This window comes from Bombina bombina, chromosome 8 (genome assembly GCF_027579735.1).
Source record: "Bombina bombina isolate aBomBom1 chromosome 8, aBomBom1.pri, whole genome shotgun sequence".
NCBI lineage: Eukaryota > Metazoa > Chordata > Amphibia > Anura > Bombinatoridae > Bombina > Bombina bombina.
Window position 1 is genome coordinate 186,511,290 of NC_069506.1, and position 24,442 is coordinate 186,535,731.

At 39.9% G+C, this 24,442-nt stretch overlaps 1 protein-coding gene across 1 annotated transcript in view; it reads right to left on the reverse strand.

Moving 5' to 3' along the window:
• LOC128638672 (circularly permutated Ras protein 1) overlaps positions 1 to 24,442 on the reverse strand; it is a 184,251-nt gene that overhangs the window by 120,107 nt on the left and 39,702 nt on the right. The window contains exon 3 of the mRNA XM_053690786.1: positions 16,589 to 16,648. Coding sequence (XP_053546761.1) covers positions 16,589 to 16,648 — 60 coding nt within the window. The remainder of the gene's footprint in view (positions 1 to 16,588; positions 16,649 to 24,442) is intronic.

Sequence of the window (24,442 nt, forward strand, 5' to 3'; positions counted from 1 at the left end):
AAACAACCCCAATAACAGGAGGCAAAAAGGCACAAAGGGATTTCCACACCAAGAAAATCCAGTTCCCAATAGGGTAGTAGGTAAATAGTGGTAGGTGTATAAAAGGATCAGTAGAGGTTCCAGTCAGGTTAAAAAATGGAATTTATTTAAAACAATAAAAAAACAGGAACCAACAGGTAGGGCATAAAGTATCCCTCCTTGTAAACATGCAACACGTTTCTCAGCACCAACGCTGTTTCATCCGGCATATAGTACATACTGATCATAACACTTATATATATATATATATATATATATACACCAAACCAACCATACAAATGTAGTAACGAACACCTGAGAGTCTCCCTCTGAAGGGCTGGCTCCCAGCATTTTAACCCTTCGTTTGCGGTATATGTTTCACATTTGATGATATTCAATATATAATCTACATTTATAATAATCTATCACAAACCCTAAATTATATTACATATATAATTCATAGATCTCTTGATCTTGTTAAAAAATTCCTAATATACTAATATGTTGAACTGTAATCTGTTTAAACGATCGATATAATAATAACACAAAAAATATACAAGTATATATATATATATATATCCCTGTATTTATACCTGCTTCATCCTTTGAAGATTCATAAGTTTGCAAAATAGAATTGCATATAAGCTTCGTTTAGTCCGTGATACGAATGAATATGGTGGTGATGATGGCGGAAGTGACGTCATATTGTCTACTACCTATCATATACTAGAAAATACGGAACTACAGCCAATCAGATGATCCTAATGTGGACGCATATGAATTAATGTGGTTGTAGTAATGGCGGAAGTGACATTATATTGTGTACAAACTATCAGTTACTTATAACAACGAAGCAGCGACCAATCATATAGACATGAAGTGAGCATGTGTAAAGATGACTTACTATAATAACAAAGGGGCATGTAACAGAGTGTTAATGACACTTACTAGAACAACGATAAAGGGGCGTGTAACAAGATATCAGTGATTCCCAAACTACTATTCATAATAACAAAAGAATGTGACCTAATGATAATGAGAGAAATATAAAAGACTTATAATGGTAGTGATGAATAATTGTGATAAAATGCTCAGGGGAACTTAAGAGCAATAACCAAAAAAACATAATTTATGCTTACCTGATAAATTTATTTCTCTTGTAGTGTATCCAGTCCACGGATCATCCATTACTTATGGGATATTAACTCCTCCCCAACAGGAAGTGCAAGAGGATTCACCCAGCAGAGCTGCTATATAGCTCCTCCCCTAACTGCCATTACCAGTCATTCGACCGAAAACATGCAGAGAAAGGAAAACCATAGGGTACAGTGGTGACTGTAGTTTAATGGAAAAATTACCTGCCTTAAAGTGACAGGGCGGGCCGTGGACTGGATACACTACAAGAGAAATAAATTTATCAGGTAAGCATAAATTATGTTTTCTCTTGTTAAGTGTATCCAGTCCACGGATCATCCATTACTTATGGGATACCAATACCAAAGCTAAAGTACACGGATGACGGGAGGGACAGGCAGGCTCTTTATACGGAAGGAACCACTGCCTGAAGAACCTTTCTCCCAAAAACAGCCTCCGAAGAAGCAAAAGTGTCAAATTTGTAAAATTTGGAAAAAGTATGAAGAGAAGACCAAGTTGCAGCCTTGCAAATCTGTTCAACAGAAGCCTCATTCTTAAAGGCCCAAGTGGAAGCCACAGCTCTAGTAGAATGTGCTGTAATTCTTTCAGGAGGCTGCTGTCCAGCAGTCTCATAGGCTAACCGTATTATGCTACGAAGCCAAAAGGAGAGAGAGGTAGCCGAAGCTTTTTGACCTCTCCTCTGACCAGAATAAACGACAAACAGGGAAGACGTTTGTCGAAAATCCTTAGTTGCCTGTAGATAAAATTTCAGGGCACGGACTACATCTAGATTGTGTAGCAGACGTTCCTTTTTCGAAGAAGGATTAGGACACAAAGATGTAACCACAATCTCTTGATTGATATTCCTGTTAGTGACCACCTTAGGTAGGAACCCAGGTTTAGTACGCAGAACTACCTTGTCTGAATGAAAAATCAGATAAGGAGAATCACAATGTAAGGCAGATAACTCAGAGACTCTTCGAGCCGAGGAAATCGCCATTAAAAACAGAACTTTCCAAGATAACAACTTGATATCAATGGAATGAAGGGGTTCAAACGGAACCCCCTGTAAAACATTAAGAACTAAGTTCAAACTCCATGGTGGAGCAACAGTTTTAAACACAGGCTTGATCCTAGCTAAAGCCTGACAAAAAGCTTGAACGTCTGGAACTTCTGACAGACGTTTGTGTAAAAGAATGGACAGAGCTGAAATCTGTCCCTTTAAGGAACTAGCGGATAAACCCTTTTCTAAACCTTCTTGTAGAAAAGACAATATCCTCGGAATCCTAACCTTACTCCATGAGTAACTCTTGGATTCGCACCAATATAAGTATTTGCGCCATATCTTATGGTAAATCTTTCTGGTAACAGGCTTCCTAGCCTGTATTAAGGTATCAATAACTGACTCAGAAAAACCACGTTTTGATACAATCAAGCGTTCAATTTCCAAGCAGTCAGCTTCAGAGAAATTAGATTTTGATGTTTGAAGGGACCCTGGATCAGAAGGTCCTGTTTCAGAGGTAGCGACCAAGGTGGACAGGATGACATGTCCACTAGATCTGCATACCAAGTCCTGCGTGGCCATGCAGGCGCTATTAGAATCACTGATGCTCTCTCCTGTTTGATTCTGGCAATCAATCGAGGAAGCATCGGGAAGGGTGGAAACACATAAGCCATCCCGAAGGTCCAAGGTGCTGTCAAAGCATCTATCAGAACCGCTCCCGGATCCCTGGATCTGGACCCGTAACGAGGAAGCTTGGCGTTCTGTCGAGACGCCATGAGATCTATCTCTGGTTTGCCCCAACGTCGAAGTATTTGGGCAAAGACCTCCGGATGAAGTTCCCACTCCCCCGGATGAAAAGTCTGACGACTTAAGAAATCCGCCTCCCAGTTCTCCACTCCCGGGATGTGGATTGCTGACAGGTGGCAAGAGTGAGACTCTGCCCAGCGAATTATCTTTGATACTTCCATCATTGCTAGGGAGCTTCTTGTCCCTCCCTGATGGTTGATGTAAGCTACAGTCGTGATGTTGTCCGACTGAAACCTGATGAACCCCCGAGTTGTTAACTGGGGCCAAGCCAGAAGGGCATTGAGAACTGCTCTCAATTCCAGAATGTTTATTGGTAGGAGACTCTCCTCCTGATTCCATTGTCCCTGAGCCTTCAGAGAATTCCAGACAGCGCCCCAACCTAGTAGGCTGGCGTCTGTTGTTACAATTGTCCAGTCCGGCCTGCTGAATGGCATCCCCCTGGACAGATGTGGCCGAGAAAGCCACCATAGAAGAGAATTTCTGGTCTCTTGATCCAGATTCAGAGTAGGGGACAAGTCTGAGTAATCCCCATTCCACTGACTTAGCATGCACAATTGCAGCGGTCTGAGATGTAGACGTGCAAAGGGTACTATGTCCATTGCTGCTACCATTAAGCCGATCACCTCCATGCATTGAGCTACTGACGGGTGTTGAATGGAATGAAGGACACGGCATGCATTTTGAAGCTTTGTTAACCTGTCTTCTGTCAGGTAAATCTTCATTTCTACAGAATCTATAAGAGTCCCCAAGAAGGGAACTCTTGTGAGTGGAAAGAGAGAACTCTTCTTTTCGTTCACCTTCCATCCATGCGACCTTAGAAATGCCAGTACTAACTCTGTATGAGACTTGGCAGTTTGAAAGCTTGAAGCTTGTATCAGAATGTCGTCTAGGTACGGAGCTACCGAAATTCCTCGCGGTCTTAGTACCGCCAGAAGAGCACCCAGAACCTTTGTGAAGATTCTCGGAGCCGTAGCCAATCCGAATGGAAGAGCTACAAACTGGTAATGCCTGTCTAGAAAGGCAAACCTTAGATACCGGTAATGATCTTTGTGAATCGGTATGTGAAGGTAAGCATCCTTTAAATCCACTGTGGTCATGTACTGACCCTTTTGGATCATGGGTAAAATTGTCCGAATAGTTTCCATTTTGAACGATGGAACTCTTAGGAATTTGTTTAGGATCTTTAAATCCAAGATTGGCCTGAAAGTTCCCTCTTTTTGGGAACCACAAACAGATTTGAGTAAAACCCTTGTCCTTGTTCCGACCGCGGAACCGGATGGATCACTCCCATTAATAAAAGATCTTGTACGCAGCGTAGAAACGCCTCTTTCTTTATTTGGTTTGTTGACAACCTTGACAGATGAAATCTCCCTCTTGGGGGAGAGAATTTGAAGTCTAGAAGGTATCCCTGAGATATGATCTCTAACGCCCAGGGATCCTGGACATCTCTTGCCCAAGCCTGGGCGAAGAGAGAAAGTCTGCCCCCCACTAGATCCGTTCCCGGATCGGGGGCCCTCGATTCATGCTGTCTTAGGGGCAGCAGCAGGTTTCCTGGCCTGCTTGCCCTTGTTCCAGGACTGGTTAGGTCTCCAGCCTTGTCTGTAGCGAGCAACAGCTCCTTCCTGTTTTGGTGCAGAGGAAGTTGATGCTGCTCCTGCTTTGAAATTACGAAAGGAACGAAAATTAGACTGTCTAGCCTTAGGTTTGGCTCTGTCTTGAGGCAGGGCATGGCCTTTACCTCCTGTAATGTCAGCGATAATTTCTTTCAACCCGGGCCCGAATAAGGTCTGCCCTTTGAAAGGTATATTAAGCAATTTAGATTTAGAAGTAACGTCAGCTGACCAGGATTTTAGCCACAGTGCTCTGCGTGCCTGAATGGCGAATCCGGAATTCTTAGCCGTAAGTTTAGTTAAATGTACTACGGCATCTGAAATAAATGAGTTAGCTAACTTAAGGGCTTTAAGCTTGTGTGTAATCTCATCTAATGGAGCTGATTCAAGTGTCTCTTCCAGAGACTCAAACCAAAATGCTGCTGCAGCCGTGACAGGCGCAATGCATGCAAGAGGTTGCAATATAAAACCTTGTTGAACAAACATTTTCTTAAGGTAACCCTCTAACTTTTTATCCATTGGATCTGAAAAGGCACAGCTATCCTCCACCGGGATAGTGGTACGCTTAGCTAAAGTAGAAACTGCTCCCTCCACCTTAGGGACCGTTTGCCATAAGTCCCGTGTGGTGGCGTCTATTGGAAACATCTTTCTAAATATCGGAGGGGGTGAGAACGGCACACCGGGTCTATCCCACTCCTTAGTAACAATTTCAGTAAGTCTCTTAAGTATAGGAAAAACGTCAGTACTCGACGGTACCGCAAAATATTTATCCAACCTACACATTTTCTCTGGTATTGCAACTGTGTTACAATCATTCAGAGCCGCTAACACCTCCCCTAGTAATACACGGAGGTTTTCCAGCTTAAATTTAAAATTTGAAATATCTGAATCCAGTTTGTTTGGATCAGAACCGTCACCCGCAGAATGAAGCTCTCCGTCCTCATGTTCTGCAAATTGTGACGCAGTGTCTGACATGGCCCTAATATTATCAGCGCACTCTGTTCTCACCCCAGAGTGATCACGCTTACCTCTTAGTTCTGGTAATTTAGCCAAAACTTCAGTCATAACAGTAGCCATATCCTGTAATGTGATTTGTAATGGCCGCCCAGATGTACTCGGCGCTACAATATCACGCACCTCCCGAGCGGGAGATGCAGGTACTGACACGTGAGGCGAGTTAGTCGGCATAACTCTCCCCTCGTTGTTTGGTGAAATATGTTCAATTTGTACAGATTGACTTTTATTTAAAGTAGCATCAATACAGTTAGTACATAAATTTCTATTGGGCTCCACTTTGGCTTTAGCACATATAGCACAGATATCTTCCTCTGAATCAGACATGTTTAACACACTAGCAAATAAACTAGCAACTTGGAAATACTTTTCAAGTAATTTACTATAATATGAAAACGTACTGTGCCTATAAGAAGCACAGAAAAAGTTATGACAGTTGAAAATTAATAAACTGAAAAGTTATAGCATCAAATCTTTGTAAAAAACACAATTTTAGCAAAGGATTGCTCCCATTAGCAAAGGATAACTAACCCTGATAGCAGAAAAAAAAAAAAAAATACAGAAATAAACGTTTTTTTATCACAGTCAACTACAATCTCACAGCTCTGCTGTGAGTGATTACCTCCCTCAAAACAAGTTTTGAAGACCCCTGAGTTCTGTAGAGATGAACCGGATCATGCAGGGAAGACAATAAACTTCTGACTGAATTTTTTGATGCGTAGCAAAAGCACCAAAAAAGGCCCCTCCCCCTCACACATAACAGTGAGAGAGATCAGTAAACGGTCATAAATTAAATAAAACGACTGCCAAGTGGAAAAAAATAGTGCCCAAAACATTTTTTCACCCAGTACCTCAGAAAATTAAACGATTTTACATGCCAGCAAAAAACGTTTAACATTAATAAATTGAGTGTTATTAAAAAGCCTGTTGCTAGTCCCTGCAAATTAGGCTAAAGTTTTATGCATACAGTATAATTCCAGTGAAGTGCCATTCCCCAGAATACTGAAGTGTAAAATATACATACATGACAGCCTGATACCAGTTGCTGCTACTGCATTTAAGGCTGAGTTTACATTATATCGGTATGGCAGAATTTTCTCATCAATTCCATTGTCAGAAAATAATAAGCTGCTACATACCTCTTTGCAGATTAATCTGCCCGCTGTCCCCTGATCTGAAGTTTACCTCTCCTCAGATGGCCGAGAAACAGCAATATGATCTTAACTACTCCGGCTAAAATCATAGAAAAACTCAGGTAGATTCTTCTTCAAATTCTACCAGAGAAGGAATAACACACTCCGGTGCTATTATAAAATAACAAACTTTTGATTGAAGGTATGAAACTAAGTGTAATCACCACAGTCCTCTCACACATCCTATCTATTCGTTGGGTGCAAGAGAATGACTGGTAATGGCAGTTAGGGGAGGAGCTATATAGCAGCTCTGCTGGGTGAATCCTCTTGCACTTCCTGTTGGGGAGGAGTTAATATCCCATAAGTAATGGATGATCCGTGGACTGGATACACTTAACAAGAGAAATAAAAACATTTAATAAAATCCATGAGCACAATAGGCGAACCTAAGTCGCCTAATAATAATAAAAAAAAATATATATAGGGGGAAAATAATAAATATACGAATATGTCTATCTATCCTCAGATACAGACTCTATATACTGTATATGTGACAGCTATATAATTGAGATCAAAACACCTAAAGTAAAATACATGAAATGTATATACACATATAATAAGAAGTGTAACTAATATAAAAACATTTGCAGGTTAGGGGTACGGCCATGGGCACCAGGTTCGCGCCCAGTTTTGCTAACCTCTATTTGGGAGCCTTTGAAAATCTTTACATCTATGGTTCAAACTGGGCGCAGAACCTGGTGTTCTATGGCCGTTATATTGATGACCTGCTTTTCATCTGGGATGGTACTGCACAGGAAGCAGAGTTATTTGTCAAACATCTAAATAACAATGACATGGGCCTCACTTTCACTTATAACATTCAGTCTCAAATTATTGAATTTTTGGATGTTCTATTGCAGTGGGATTCTGGAGGTAATGTGTGTACTTCCACTTTTTTCAAGAAGGTTGATAGCAACAACTTTTTACATTTTGGAAACAACCACTTGAGAAGTTGGAAGACCAACATTCCTTTCAGCCAATTCAATAGAATTAGAAGAAATGGTAGCACCTTGCAAATTTATGACGAACAATCATCTATTCTAGTAGATAGATTCTTGGCAAAAGGTTACCCTCCTGCCCTGATTAGGAATAGTCAGGAAAGAGCTAGAGACCTTAACAGAATTGCATTACTTCAAAACAATAAAAAGAAACATATCATGACCACACAAAATACTGAATAGATCCTACAACCTAGGTTTATAACCCAGTATAATTCCAATCATAGAGCGATAAGAAAGTCACTCACTAAACATTGGCACATTCTACAGAAAGACCCTGTTCTTCAACAAATATTAGAAAATCAGCCAATGATAACCTTTAGGAGGGCCCCCACCCTGAAACAGAGACTTGCACCAAGCAAAGTAGTCATGTCTAGAAAAGTTAAGAGGCAGACTTTTAAACACACTTCCACAGGGATACATAGATGTGGTCACCCTAGATGCTCAATGTGCAAATACATTGTACCCAAAACAACAGCTATCACTGCTAACACTACGGGAGAGGTATTCAAGATAAAAAGTTTAATTACTTGTAATACATCCTTTGTAGTTTATGCATTGACCTGCAAGTGTGGCCTTCAATATTTGGGCCGCACGACTCGTAAAGTTCGCACTAGATGGAGCGAACATTTGCGAAATGTGAAGAAGAGGTTACTCAATCACAGTGTACCTCGACATCATGTACAGAGTCACTTCGGAGAACCTTGCAGCTATTCCATTACCCCCATAGAATATATTCCACCATCTCACCAATACAATAGATATATCAAATTAAGACAAAGGGAAACCTTTTGGATCTATAAGTTCCAATCCTTATTACCCAAAGGTCTCAATGAAGTTATTGACTCGGCTGCTTTTAACTAATGGTATGATGTACACTGGAGTTTCGGTTTATATGTTTCACATTTGTTTTTTGCTTGTTTTCAATTGGATCTTATATAAGATCCTTGTTATTAAATATATTATCTTAATTACATTTTTTTTCATTTATTTATATATTAGTAATTATATGTTTATAGATCTTATGTACATTTATTACATTTCATCTCAACAGTTATAGTCCATAACTACTTATTTACTATCAGTCATAATAGGGTTCACTATGCATTGTTTTACTTTTAGTTAACCGTATTTTTATTTATTATTCGGATTCATCACTTACACTATAATACTATAGTATATATATCACAAGAAACAGTTTCATATATTGTTTTATATCACTATACTACATATATATATCACAAGAAACAGTTTCTTTTATTTTTGGTTTATTTGTCTTTGTTTATATTTCCCACCAATTAGTGTCACACATATTGATCTTTCCTCCTATTTGACAATCTCTTACTTCATATATCCTATTTGTATTTTATCATACTCTCACCTTTATACACCTCTACTTTTTCACATCATTATGGGTTTTGCTACTTCTATGTATGCTCATCAATTAGATTCCCATAATTTATTGATATTAGTTACACTTCTTATTATATGTGTATATACATTTCATGTATTTTACTTTAGGTGTTTCGATCTCAATGATATAGCTTTCACATATATATAGGGTCTGTATCTGAGGATAGATAGACATATTCGTATATTTATTATTTTCCCCTATATATATATTTTTTTTTATTATTAGGCGACTTAGGTTCGCCCATTGTGCTCATGGATTTTATTAAATGTTTTTATTTTTTGGTTATTGCTCTTAAGTTCCCCTGAGCACTTTAGAACAATTATTCAACACTACCATTATAAGTCTTTTATATTTCTCTCATTATCATTAGGTCACGTTCTTTTGTTATTATGAATAGTAGTTTGGGAATCACTGATATCTTGTTACACGCCCCTTTATCGTTGTTCTAGTAAGTGTCATTGACACTCTGTTACACGCCCCTTTGTTATTATAGTAAGTCATCTTTACACATGTTCACTTCATGTCTATATGATTGGTCACTATTTTGTTGTTATAAGTAACTGATAGGTAGTACACAATATGATGTCACTTCCGCCATTACTACGACCATATTTATTCATACACGTTCACATTAGGATCATCTGATTGGCTGTAGTTCCGTATTTTCTAGTATATGATAGGTAGTAGACAACATGACGTCACTTCCGCCATCATCACCACCATATTCATTCGTATCACGGACTAAACAAAGCTTATATGCAATTCTATTTTGCAAACTTATGAATCTTCAAAGGATGAAGCAGGTATAAATACAGGGATATATATATACTTATATCATTTTTGTGTTGTTATTATTATATCGATCGTTTATCTAAACATTAGATTACGGTTCAACATATTAGTATATTAGGAATTTTTTAACAAGATCAAGAGATCTATGAATTATATATGTAATATAATTTAGGGTTTGTGATAGATTATTATAAATGTAGATTATATATTGAATATCATCAAATGTGAAACATATACCGCAAACGAAGGGTTAAAATGCTGGGAGCCAGCCCTTCAGAGGGAGACTCTCAGGTGTTCGTTATTACCAATTGTTTAATTGATTACATTTGTAAGGTTGGTTTGGTGTATATATATAAGTGTTATGATCAGTATGTACAATATGCCTGATGAAACAGCGTTGGTGCTGAGAAATGCATTGTATGTTTACAAGGAGGGATACTTTATGCCCTACCTGTTGGTTCCTGTTTTTTTATTGTTTTAAATAAATTCCATTTTTTAACCTGACTGGAACCTCTACTGATCCTTTTATACACCTACCACTATTTACCTACTACCCTATTGGGGACTGGATTTTCTTGGTGTGGAAATCCCTTTGTGCCTTTTTGCCTCCTGTTATTGGGGTTGTTCCTGTGATCCAGCTCCAAGGATTTAAAGCACAAGTGTTCCTGTTCACACGTTGGAGATTCAGCAAGCTGGGTTGCTGTGATTACCCAGTATGTGCCCAATAGCACTGTATGAGTGCTATTGAAAAATGTGAGTACCCTGTTTTGGATATATATTATCTTTGTTTCACCTGACTGGTACACACAAGCGCCTCTCTTTTTCTTCCATTTTTCCTTCTAGACGTCATTCCATCTTGATGTGAGGAGAGAGCAGCTTTACTGATTTTCTTTGCTTGATGGATTCTTCGTTACTTTCCTGATTTGGATTCATCACTGGGACCTTCTGCCTCAAGAGAGACTTTTTGGTTCTATACACTGTATATTTTATATATATATATATATATATATATATATATATATATATATATATATATATATATATTGATTAGTATTTTATTTTTGCAATAATTATTTCATTATTATTTTTTTGATGGTGTTCAGATATATATACACATACATTTAAATTAACTATTTAGTCTCTCTACCATCTTTATCATCTACATATATATGTGTATGTATATGTGATTACAGTTTATACCATTTTTTATCATTTGTTATTATCACCATTTATTATTTATTATCTCTTATTTTTTAACATATGGTCCACAATTGTCTCGGTTGCTATTGATATAGTGCGCCCCCTATCAGGATCTCTTTATTGAGATTCTATTCCAAATGTAAAGTAGTGAGTGTACAGCCTGCATAACACTGTAAATTTGCTGTTCCCTCAAAATAACTCAACACACACAGCCATTAATGTCTAAACCGTTGGCAACAAAAGTGAGTACACCCCTAAGTGGAAATGTCCAAATTGGGCCCAATAAGCCATTTTCCCTCCCCGGTGTCATGTGACTCGTTAGTGTTACAAGGTCTCAGGTGTGAATGGGGAGAAGGTGTGTTAAATTTGGTGTTATCGCTCTCATACTCTCTCATACTGGTCACTGGAAGTTCAACATATCACCTCATGGCAAATAACTCTCTGAGGATCTGAAAAAAAGAATTGTTGCTCTACATAAAGATGGCCTAGGCTATAAGAAGATTGCCAAGACCCTGGGCAAGACCATACAGCGGTTTCACAGGACAGGTTCCACTCAGAACAGGCCTCACCATGGTCGACCAAAGAAGTTGAGTGCATGTGCTTAGCGTCATATCCAGAGGTTGTCTTTGGGAAATAGACATATGAGTGCTGCCAGCATTGCTGCAGAGGTTGAAGGGGTGGGGGGGGGGTCAGCCTGTCAGTGCTCAGACCATACGCCGCACTCTGCATCAAATTGGTCTGCATGGCTGTCATCCCAGAAGGAAGCCTCTTCTAAAGATTATGCACAAGAAAGCTTGCAAACAGTTTGCTGAAGACAAGCAGACTAAGGACATGGATTTGGATGTACCATTAATTGCAAAGACAAGAAGAAATCTTGCAAGAAAGGGGATAGGCCTGTCGGGCTCTAAGCATATATTTTAAACAACCCACTGGTTTAGATTATCAGCACAAGATAATAATTCATGGAAAAGAGCAATGCTCTATGTCAGGGAGTAACTAGAACCCCATATATCCAATTTGGAACTTAGAATGAAGTTAAAATTGTCTCAGAAAACCATTCATACTGACAAAATCTTTATTAAGAGACAAAGGATAAAGTCCAGCAGGACTCAGACAAACATTCACACATACACTTGCTGTACCCTTGCTGTACATGTACAGCATGTCCTTTTGTTAAAAAGATAAAAGAGATCAAAGACAAATATGGCACAGTCCATAAACTTTACCAACATTTTACATGTAGGACCTCTGGGGTAATCTATATTATCTTTTGCGAATGTGACAAAGCCTATGTAGGAATGACTACTAGAGAGGCACGAGTAAGGATATTGGAACATAAGAACAACATCAAAAATGCTGAAAATGGCCTTCAGAACGGCAAAAAGATTACTAGTGTTGCTAAACACTTCTTAACTAAACAAAGAAGTCAATATAACCATATGAAATTTGCAGTATTACAGAAAATATCACTAGGCATAAGAGGTGGCAATATTGAGAATGCACTACTGAAGGCAGAGTGCAGATGGATACATTTGCTCAATACTGTACACCCAGTTGGATTAAATGAGCATAATAACTACAATGTTTTCTTGCAAACCTAATAAATCACTGAAACCGACTAATATGCAGATCGGTTACTCATTTAAAATTGTTTGCATACACAAAGTTTCAGTCAAGTGTTTGAATAGTTTTATAAAATTGAAAAGGGCACATACATTAGCAAATTTCTTTGCTATCTCATATTTATGTCACCTATCACATTATTAGAATATAACTTTACCATACTTATTTAATAGTATGTTTTTCTACCTTCACCATGTCTGTTATTAATGTCAAACACCACGCTTGATATTCCAGAGCACATTTTATATTTTATATAAAAAAACCTTCCAAGTGATCGTGTTTTATTTCCCCACTCTCACGTTGAATATTCTATTATATTTTATCCAAATACAAGGTGCAATCTCACACAAGTACTTTAGCACATTTCCCTTACACTTTTCTATTTTCTGCATCACGTATAAACTGGAACTGATCAAACACAACATGATACTGCATTGCTTAACATATTGTAAATTATACTGACAAGTGCACACAAAAAGTGCAGGCATTACAGCTTATGATATCCAAGCAGCTTAATGAATCATTCCTTTTTGCTCATTTGATCGTCTCTGTTTTACAGATCGAGTCTTTCTGTCACATGAATTTTACCTGACAACAGGTGATGCTCGCAAAGATTATTTGATTGGGTCAGTCATAGGTGCGTCCCATCTATACTAACCAATACCATCCGACAATCTGATACTCTGTGAGCCAATCGATGATCCTGACTGGGTCTTTCAAAAGAATATAACATTACAAGTCCGGCCGGCGCGTACCCCTCTGAAGAAGCGTTATGTGAAACGCGCGTCAGGGGCATTGTTCACGAGGTCATAGTACCTCACTGCTTTTAGCCGCTCGCTCGCTAATATACTTTCTAATACTTATTGAATATATGCGTGTGTGAAATTGGAGCAGACTAACAGTAATACAGTCTCCGATATAGTAGAGACTTTTGTAGATCAAGATATGAACGTTTGAGTGTTATTAGCTAGAAGTAATATTAATTACAGCCTCCGCTATAGAAGAGGCTTACTTCAGCCAGGGGTTATGAGAGTTTCCTTACTTTGCTAAATTTGTAAAACTGATATTCAACAATACATTAACCCATATATGTTTGGCAACTAAGGTGGCAACTTGATATTTGTGCTAGGCTCACGTTAATATCAAAACTAAAGGAATAGGTTAACCAAAATCTATGATACTAATATATAGGTTATAAAACCTGTGGTACATTACCTAAATACCTATATATACATGTTATGGTAACCTGGTATTAACCAAAGTTACAACAACAGTGCAGCCTAGCATATATATGTTTTGTAACTGGGAGACATTAGATATTGATTTATATTTTCAGCTGTGCTAATATGTATCAAAATATACAAATGTAACCATTAGTGAGCACGCACATACCAGTTAAACCATTGAGAATATTGGGTCACAAAATATCGCTTAGGTCAGACCTAAAATATATTTTCTCTCTGAGCAACATTGCTGAAAGCTCCCAGTCATATTGCAATTTATTTAATCGATCTCTGAGATAATCGAATACTATTTGGTGTTCACCATTTTTTGCACATAGCATCTATATTATCTCTGAACAACATTGCTGAATTCAAGCCTTCAGTTATATTGCAATACAATCAATTCATCTTAGTGATATTAAGCGCTACCCTGTGCTCCCCATAAGTGCACAAACTACTGAACCTTATGACACCCTGAATGCTAAAAATTAAATAAGCTACATATATATATCCTAGCTATATTCCTTGTACACACCATCCAAAGGTCCACCATTTACTGTAGAACAGTTATTCTGCACATTACAATTTTTAGGAATCTTTCAACATTTGCTCATATTAGATATCCTTAAGAATTCCACTTGCAGAGATTACTATTTAAATACTATTTCTATTTCACACGCCATACACTGCATTCTCTTTAATTAAGAAACGAGCTTGAGCTATTTTTAACCAGTGTATGTGTGAATGTTTGTCTGAGTCCTGCTGGACTTTATCCTTTGTCTCTTAATAAAGATTTTGTCAGTATGAATGGTTTTCTGAGACAATTTTAACTTCATTCTAAGTTCCAAATTGGATATATGGGGTTCTAGTTACTCCCTGACATAGAGCATTGCTCTTTTCCATGAATTATTATCTTGTGCTGATAATCTAAACCAGTGGGTTGTTTAAAATATATGCTTAGAGCCCGACAGGCCTATCCCCTTTCTTGCAAGATTTCTTCTTGTCTTTGCAATTAATGGTACATCCATATGTATCTTTCCTGTCTCTCTCTTAAAATTATAGGGCTAATATACTTATAAGTCTTTATCATATAATTTCTCCCTACAATTTTTTATCTAGTCTTAACCCACTAGCCCTCAGCCCCCCTTTTTCTACGTAATAAGGACATGGATTACTGGAACCATGTCCTGTGGTCCGATGAGACCAAGATAAACTTATTTGGTTCAGATAGTGTCAAGCGTGTGTGGCGGCAACCAGGTGAGAAGTACAAAGACAAGTGTGTCTTGCCTACAGTCAAGCATGTTGGTGGGAGTGTCATGGTCTGAGCCTGCATGAGTGCTGCCGGCACTGTGGAGCTACAGTTCATTGGGGGAACCATGAATGCCAACATGTACTGTGACATACTGAAGCCGAGCATGATCCCTTCTCTTCGGAGACGGGGCCACAGGGCAGTATTCCAACATGATAACGACCAAAAACACACCTCCAAGATGACCCCTGCCTTGCTAAAGAAGCTGAGGGTAAAGGTGATGGACTGGCCAAGCATGTCTCCAAACCTAAACCCTATTGAGCATCTGTGGGGCATCCTCAAACGGAAGGTGGTGGAGGGCAAGGTCTCTAACATCCACCTGCTCCGTTATGTTGTCATGGAGGAGTGGAAGAGGACTCCAATGGCAACCTGTGAAGCTCTGGTGAACTCCATGCCCAAGAGGGTTAAGGCAGTGCTGGAAAATAATGGTGGCCACACAAAATATTGACACTTAGGGCTCAATTTGTATATTTCCACTTAGGGGTGTACTTACATTTGTTGCCAATGGTTTAGACATTAATGGCTGTGTGTTGAGTTATTTTGAGGGTACAGCAAATTTACATTGTTATACAGGCTGTACACTCACTACTTTACATTGTAGCGTGTCATTTCTTCAGTGTTGTCACATGAAAAGATATAATAAAATATTTACAAAAATGTGAGGGGTGTACTCACTTTTGTGAGATACTGTAACTGTAAAAATGCATCAACATATTCTAAGGCTAATCTTTGCTTTGAATGCATCATTATGTCTAGCATATATTTACTGTTAAGCATCCCTTTTAGTCAGAAGGCAATGTCACAGTTCTGACTCTACTAAAGCTGTGTATCACAGCATTTACAGAAATTTTGAGATGACTCTCGTTTCTTATAGTAAGCCCCCATTGTTCTAAAGCTTCACAACCTTTAACTTTTACCAAGCTACAGACAACTGGAGAGATGGAGTGGCAGCCTTGTCTATAGAGGGAGCATATGCTATCCCATGGTGACGTTCCCTATATCCCTGGATGATCTTGGACAGTGAATTAAAATAGAGTTGTAGCTGTTAAAAAATAATAATAAGAGTGTTTTGATGAGAAATAATTATCTCTCAGGTTAACGAAAGGGAGAGACCAATTAGAGGAGAATTCTTTTAATACACATAACAAATATGCAATAAATACTACATTGATTTAATTTAAACATCTCATCTATGTCAAACACTTCAGCTGTCAACCTTTTTACCATTCATTTTCTGTCTATATTGTTACCTCCATCCTTGTAGTATAGCAAGCCGACGTACCATAGTTGTAGCCAGTTTCATTTGGAATCTGCAGTAATAGTAATTCCACAGTATTAGAATCGCTTGTACCCCAATAAAGTTTTCATACAGATTACTCAATGTTGCTTGTTACCACTTTTCATCATAACACACAAATTAAATAGCATATGAACAACGTGTGAATAATCCAATACATAGCTCAAGTTGTATCTTGTGTGTTACATGAATTCTCATAGAAAACTGCCCGCAAGCACACCATATTATTGCCAAGTATAAAAACAAGATTTCTGAATATCTCTTATTAGTTGTGGCAAAGTTACCATTTGTTCAGTTTAAAATGCTGATATAAGGACATTATTAAGATATCAAAAGGAACGTAAATATCACAATTAGTCTGAAACTGATTTGTGACTTTCAGAACTCAAAGTCGCTGTCATTTGCCATGTCAGTATTTCATTGTTTAAAACAAAAATGTATATACATAACATTATCGTACATCTAAGCATGACTTTGCATTTGTAATTCAATTACAAAGTGCTGTTTGCTTGATAGCAATCACATATGTACCCTTATAAACAGCTGTATCTAAAATGTAGCTTGTTTAGAATATCATTAAGATAATAGGGTATTACATTTTGCATTTAATCTAAATGTAAACAAAATATTTTCAGGTCAACCCATTTTCTCTATGAAAATGTTTTGCATCTGTATATTATGTGTCACAGTTATGACTTCAAGTATAATTTTTTTTTGTTTAGAATGAATAACAGAATTTATGTTTACCTGATAAATTTCTTTCTCCAACGGTGTGTCCGGTCCACGGCGTCATCCTTACTTGTGGGATATTCTCTTCCCCAACAGGAAATGGCAAAGAGCCCAGCAAAGCTGGTCACATGATCCCTCCTAGGCTCCGCCTACCCCAGTCATTCGACCGACGTTAAGGAGGAATATTTGCATAGGAGAAACCATATGGTACCGTGGTGACTGTAGTTAAAGAAAATAAATTATCAGACCTGATTAAAAAACCAGGGCGGGCCGTGGACCGGACACACCGTTGGAGAAAGAAATTTATCAGGTAAACATAAATTCTGTTTTCTCCAACATAGGTGTGTCCGGTCCACGGCGTCATCCTTACTTGTGGGAACCAATACCAAAGCTTTAGGACACGGATGAAGGGAGGGAGCAAATCAGGTCACCTAAATGGAAGGCACCACGGCTTGCAAAACCTTTCTCCCAAAAATAGCCTCAGAAGAAGCAAAAGTATCAAACTTGTAAAATTTGGTAAAAGTGTGCAGAGAAGACCAAGTCGCTGCCCTACATATCTGATCAACAGAAGCCTCGTTCTTGAAGGCCCATGTGGAAGCCACAGCCCTAGTGGAATGAGCTGTGATTCTTTCGGGAGGCTGCCGTCCGGCAGTCTCGTAAGCCAATCTGATGATGCTTTTAATCCAAAAAGAGAGAGAGGTAGAAGTTGCTTTTTGACCTCTCCTTTTACCTGAATAAACAACAAACAAGGAAGATGTTTGTCTAAAATCCTTTGTAGCATCTAAATAGAATTTTAGAGCGCGAACAACATCCAAATTGTGCAACAAACGTTCCTTCTTTGAAACTGGTTTTGGACACAGAGAAGGTACGATAATCTCCTGGTTAATGTTTTTGTTAGAAACAACTTTTGGAAGAAAACCAGGTTTAGTACGTAAAACCACCTTATCTGCATGGAACACCAGATAAGGAGGAGAACACTGCAGAGCAGATAATTCTGAGACTCTTCTAGCAGAAGAAATCGCAACTAAAAACAAAACTTTCCAAGATAATAACTTAATATCAACGGAATGTAAGGGTTCAAACGGAACCCCCTGAAGAACTGAAAGAACTAAATTGAGACTCCAAGGAGGAGTCAAAGGTTTGTAAACAGGCTTGATTCTAACCAGAGCCTGAACAAAGGCTTGAACATCTGGCACAGCTGCCAGCTTTTTGTGAAGTAATACCGACAAGGCAGAAATCTGTCCCTTCAGGGAACTTGCAGATAATCCTTTTTCCAATCCTTCTTGAAGGAAGGATAGAATCCTAGGAATCTTAACCTTGTCCCAAGGGAATCCTTTAGATTCACACCAACAGATATATTTTTTCCAAATTTTGTGGTAAATCTTTCTAGTTACAGGCTTTCTGGCCTGAACAAGAGTATCAATAACAGAATCTGAGAATCCTCGCTTCGATAAAATCAAGCGTTCAATCTCCAAGCAGTCAGCTGGAGTGAAACCAGATTCGGATGTTCGAACGGACCCTGAACAAGAAGGTCTCGTCTCAAAGGTAGCTTCCAAGGTGGAGCCGATGACATATTCACCAGATCTGCATACCAAGTCCTGCGTGGCCACGCAGGAGCTATCAAGATCACCGACGCCCTCTCCTGATTGATCCTGGCTACCAGCCTGGGGATGAGAGGAAATGGCGGGAACACATAAGCTAGTTTGAAGGTCCAAGGTGCTACTAGTGCATCCACTAGAGCCGCCTTGGGATCCCTGGATCTGGCCCCGTAGCAAGGAACTTTGAAGTTCTGACGAGAGGCCATCAGATCCATGTCTGGAATGCCCCACAGGTGAGTGACTTGGGCAAAGATTTCCGGATGGAGTTCCCACTCCCCCGGATGCAATGTCTGACGACTCAGAAAATCCGCTTCCCAATTTTCCACTCCTGGGATGTGGATAGCAGACAGGTGGCAGGAGTGAGACTCCGCCCATAGAATGATTTTGGTCACTTCTTCCATCGCTAGGGAACTCCTTGTTCCCCCCTGATGGTTGATGTACGCAACAGTTGTCATGTTGTCTGATTGAAACCGTATGAACTTGGTCCTCGCTAGCCGAGGCCAGGCCTTGAGAGCATTGAATATCGCTCTCAGTTCCAGAATATTTATCGGTAGAAGAGATTCTTCCCGAGACCAAAGACCCTGAGCTTTCAGGGATCCCCAGACCGCGCCCCAGCCCATCAGACTGGCGTCGGTCGTGACAATGACCCACTCTGGTCTGCGGAACGTCATCCCTTGAGACAGATTGTCCAGGGACAGCCACCAACGGAGTGAGTCTCTGGTCCTCTGATTTACTTGTATCTTCGGAGACAAGTCTGTATAGTCCCCATTCCACTGACTGAGCATGCACAGTTGTAATGGTCTTAGATGAATGCGCGCAAAAGGAACTATGTCCATCGCCGCTACCATCAACCCGATCACTTCCATGCACTGAGCTATGGAAGGAAGAGGAACAGAATGAAGTATCCGACAAGAGTCTAGAAGTTTTGTTTTTCTGGCCTCTGTTAGAAAGATCCTCATTTCTAAGGAGTCTATAATTGTTCCCAAGAAGGGAACCCTTGTTGACAGGGATAGAGAACTCTTTTCCACGTTCACTTTCCAGCCGTGAGATCTGAGAAAGGCCAGGACAATGTCCGTGTGAGCCTTTGCTTGAGGAAGGGACGACGCTTGAATCAGAATGTCGTCCAGGTAAGGTACTACTGCAATGCCCCTTGGTCTTAGCACCGCTAGAAGGGACCCTAGTACCTTTGTGAAAATCCTTGGAGCAGTGGCTAATCCGAAAGGAAGCGCCACGAACTGGTAATGTTTGTCCAGGAATGCAAACCTTAGGAACCGATGATGTTCCTTGTGGATAGGAATATGTAGATACGCATCCTTTAAATCCACCGTGGTCATGAATTGACCCTCCTGGATGGAAGGAAGAATAGTTCGAATGGTTTCCATCTTGAAAGATGGAACCTTGAGAAACTTGTTTAAGATCTTGAGATCTAAGATTGGTCTGAACGTTCCCTCTTTTTTGGGAACTATGAACAGATTGGAGTAGAACCCCATCCCTTGTTCTCTTAGTGGAACAGGATGAATCACTCCCATTTTTAACAGGTCTTCTACACAATGTAAGAACGCCTGTCTTTTTATGTGGTCTGAAGACAACTGAGACCTGTGGAACCTCCCCCTTGGGGGAAGTCCCTTGAATTCCAGAAGATAACCCTGGGAGACTATTTCTAGCGCCCAAGGATCCAGAACATCTCTTGCCCAAGCCTGAGCGAAGAGAGAGAGTCTGCCCCCCACCAGATCCGGTCCCGGATCGGGGGCCAATATTTCATGCTGTCTTGGTAGCAGTGGCAGGCTTCTTGGCCTGCTTTCCCTTGTTCCAGCCTTGCATTGGTCTCCAAGCTGGCTTGGCTTGAGAAGTATTACCCTCTTGCTTAGAGGACGTAGCACTTTGGGCTGGTCCGTTTTTACGAAAGGGACGAAAATTAGGTCTGTTTTTCGCCTTGAAAGGCCGATCCTGAGGAAGGGCGTGGCCCTTACCCCCAGTGATATCCGAGATAATCTCTTTCAAGTCAGGGCCAAACAGCGTTTTCCCCTTGAAAGGAATGTTTAGTAGCTTGTTCTTGGAAGACGCATCAGCCGACCAAGATTTCAACCAAAGCGCTCTGCGCGCCACAATAGCAAACCCAGAATTCTTAGCCGCTAACCTAGCCAATTGCAAAGTGGCGTCTAGGGTGAAAGAATTAGCCAATTTGAGAGCATTGATTCTGTCCATAATCTCCTCATAAGGAGGAGAATCACTATCGAGCGCCTTTATCAGCTCATCAAACCAGAAACATGCGGCTGTAGTGACAGGGACAATGCATGAAATTGGTTGTAGAAGGTAACCCTGCTGAACAAACATCTTTTTAAGCAAACCTTCTAATTTTTTATCCATAGGATCTTTGAAAACACAACTATCCTCTATGGGTATAGTGGTGCGTTTGTTTAAAGTAGAAACCGCTCCCTCGACCTTGGGGACTGTCTGCCATAAGTCCTTTCTGGGGTCGACCATAGGAAACAATTTTTTAAAAATGGGGGGAGGGACGAAAGGAATACCGGGCCTTTCCCATTCTTTATTAACAATGTCCGCCACCCGCTTGGGTATAGGAAAAGCTTCTGGGAGCTCCGGCACCTCTAGGAACTTGTCCATTTTACATAGTTTCTCTGGGATGACCAACTTTTCACAATCATCCAGAGTGGATAATACCTCCTTAAGCAGAATGCGGAGATGTTCCAACTTAAATTTAAATGCAATTACATCAGGTTCAGCCTGTTGAGAAATGTTCCCTGAATCAGTAATTTCTCCCTCAGACAAAACCTCCCTGGCCCCCTCAGATTGGGTTAGGGGCCCTTCAGAGATATTAATATCAGCGTCGTCATGCTCTTCAGAAACTAAAACAGAGCAGCCACGCTTACGCTGACAAGGGTTCAATTTGGCTAAAATGTTTTTGACAGAATTATCCATTACAGCCGTTAATTGTTGCATAGTAAGGAGTATTGGCGCGCTAGATGTACTAGGGGCCTCCTGAGTGGGCAAGACTCGTGTAGACGAAGGAGGGAATGATGCAGTACCATGCTTACTCCCCTCACTTGAGGAATCATCTTGGGCATCATTGTCATTATCACATAAATCACATTTATTAAAATGAACAGGAATTCTGGCTTCCCCACATTCAGAACACAGTCTATCTGGTAGTTCAGACATGTTAAACAGGCATAAACTTGATAATAAAGTACAAAAAACGTTTTAAAATAAAACCGTTACTGTCACTTTAAATTTTAAACTGAACACACTTTATTACTGCAATTGCGAAAAAACATGAAGGAATTGTACAAAATTCACCAAATTTTCACCACAGTGTCTTAAAGCCTTAAAAGTATTGCACACCAAATTTGGAAGCTTTAACCCTTAAAATAACGGAACCGGAGCCGTTTTAACACTTTAACCCCTTTACAGTCCCTGGTATCTGCTTTGCTGAGACCCAACCAAACCCAAAGGGGAATACGATACCAAATGACGCTTCAGAAAGTCTTTTCTAAGTATCAGAGCTCCTCTCACATGCGACTGCATGCCATGCCTCTCAAAAACAAGTGCGCCACACCGGCGCGAAAATGAGGCTCTGCTATGCTTTGGGAAAGCCCCAGAGAAATAAGGTGTCTAATACAGTGCCTGCCGATATTATAATATCAATATACCCAGATAAAATGATTCCTCAAGGCTAAATATGTTTTAAAACTGAATCGATTTAGCCCAGAAAAGTCTACAATCTTAATAAGCCCTTGTGAAGCCCTTATTTACCATCGTAATAAACATGGCTTACCGGATCCCATAGGGAAAAATGACAGCTTCCAGCATTACATCGTCTTGTTAGAATGTGTCATACCTCAAGCAGCAAGAGACTGCACACTGTTCCCCCAACTGAAGTTAATTGCTCTCAACAGTCCTGTGTGGAACAGCCATGGATTTTAGTTACGGTGCTAAAATCATTTTCCTCATACAAACAGAAATCTTCATCTCTTTTCTGTTTCTGAGTAAATAGTACATACCAGCACTATTTTAAAATAACAAACTCTTGATTGAATAATAAAAACTACAGTTAAACACTAAAAAACTCTAAGCCATCTCCGTGGAGATGTTGCCTGTACAACGGCAAAGAGAATGACTGGGGTAGGCGGAGCCTAGGAGGGATCATGTGACCAGCTTTGCTGGGCTCTTTGCCATTTCCTGTTGGGGAAGAGAATATCCCACAAGTAAGGATGACGCCGTGGACCGGACACACCTATGTTGGAGAAAACTCTTGATTGAGCACAACCATAATGCAACACTCACTTTACACTTATCATGCAGGTTGAACTCACTAACAAGCTTCATAACAAGTAACAAAATTGCTAGATTTTGTGTATTCTTCCTCTATGATTATTTACCATCAGATTGCCCCATTATTGATAAAGGTTTCTGTGTTCATGTGTGCTTCTAAAATTTTAGATTAATCAAGATATAAGCAGAAAAAGAAAGGACTGATACCAGTCTGGATATAACCTCTGTGAAGTTTATTCATTCCAAACAGTAAACAAAACTCAGTGTCAAAGGCAATGAAGGGTGATCTGACACATTTTGGTTTGTTTGGTTTGTTCTTGTTTGTTATTCACATTGAGTTACAGTTGTAGTTTATATGGAGTGGTCACTAATACTGTGTGTCGTTGTTTTAGGAAGAGCTAGTGTGGTGTCACTCCTATGTTCTCTGGACCAAAGTTAAAGCAGCTCATACAGAAGGGGGTAGCCATTGGAGAATCGGCAAGAGGCAAGTCAACTTGAGATGGTTATGAAAAAGAGGAATGAGATGGAGGGACCTAGTACTGACCACACAAGGAACAAGGAGAAGATGGGGGATACCAAACGCCCTCATCATTCACCTGGGAGGGAACAACTGCTGCTAGAGTTGAGAAATCTAGTAGAGGATGTCTTCAGGTGGTTGAGAATAGTATGGATGGGAGTAAGAGTAATATGGTTCACCATGATATCAAGGCAGCGGTGGAAGTGTGAATCACAGAGGACAGGGTATAGAAACAGGAAAATGTCAACCATACAGCAAGGAAGGCTGTAAACGAGATAGGAGGTGCAGTCCTGGGACACCCAATCATGTCAGTGAGGAGATAGGACCTATTCCGAAAAGATGGCGTGTACCTGACTGATGGAGGAAATAACCTGCTTCTGAGGGATATAAAGGGAATGACTGGATAGCTTTTAAGGTAAGGGTAGGACACAACAGGTGTTGGCAGAAAAGAGGGCCCTCTGCTTTTGTGGTGATGAATTTGGGGCCTGGCACATAGGTGCGGTGGCTGGCATACTCAGTGGCGTATTCAGTGGACTGCTGGGTTAAACTGGACCATAGGGCCCTGGGCAGCCCCTTCCTTGACCCCTTGCCATAAGTGGAGCATGGTCTTGCCACCTGAGTCGTGGGCCACTATTCAGTGTCATGTTCTTACTATTTGATTTATTTGGATAAT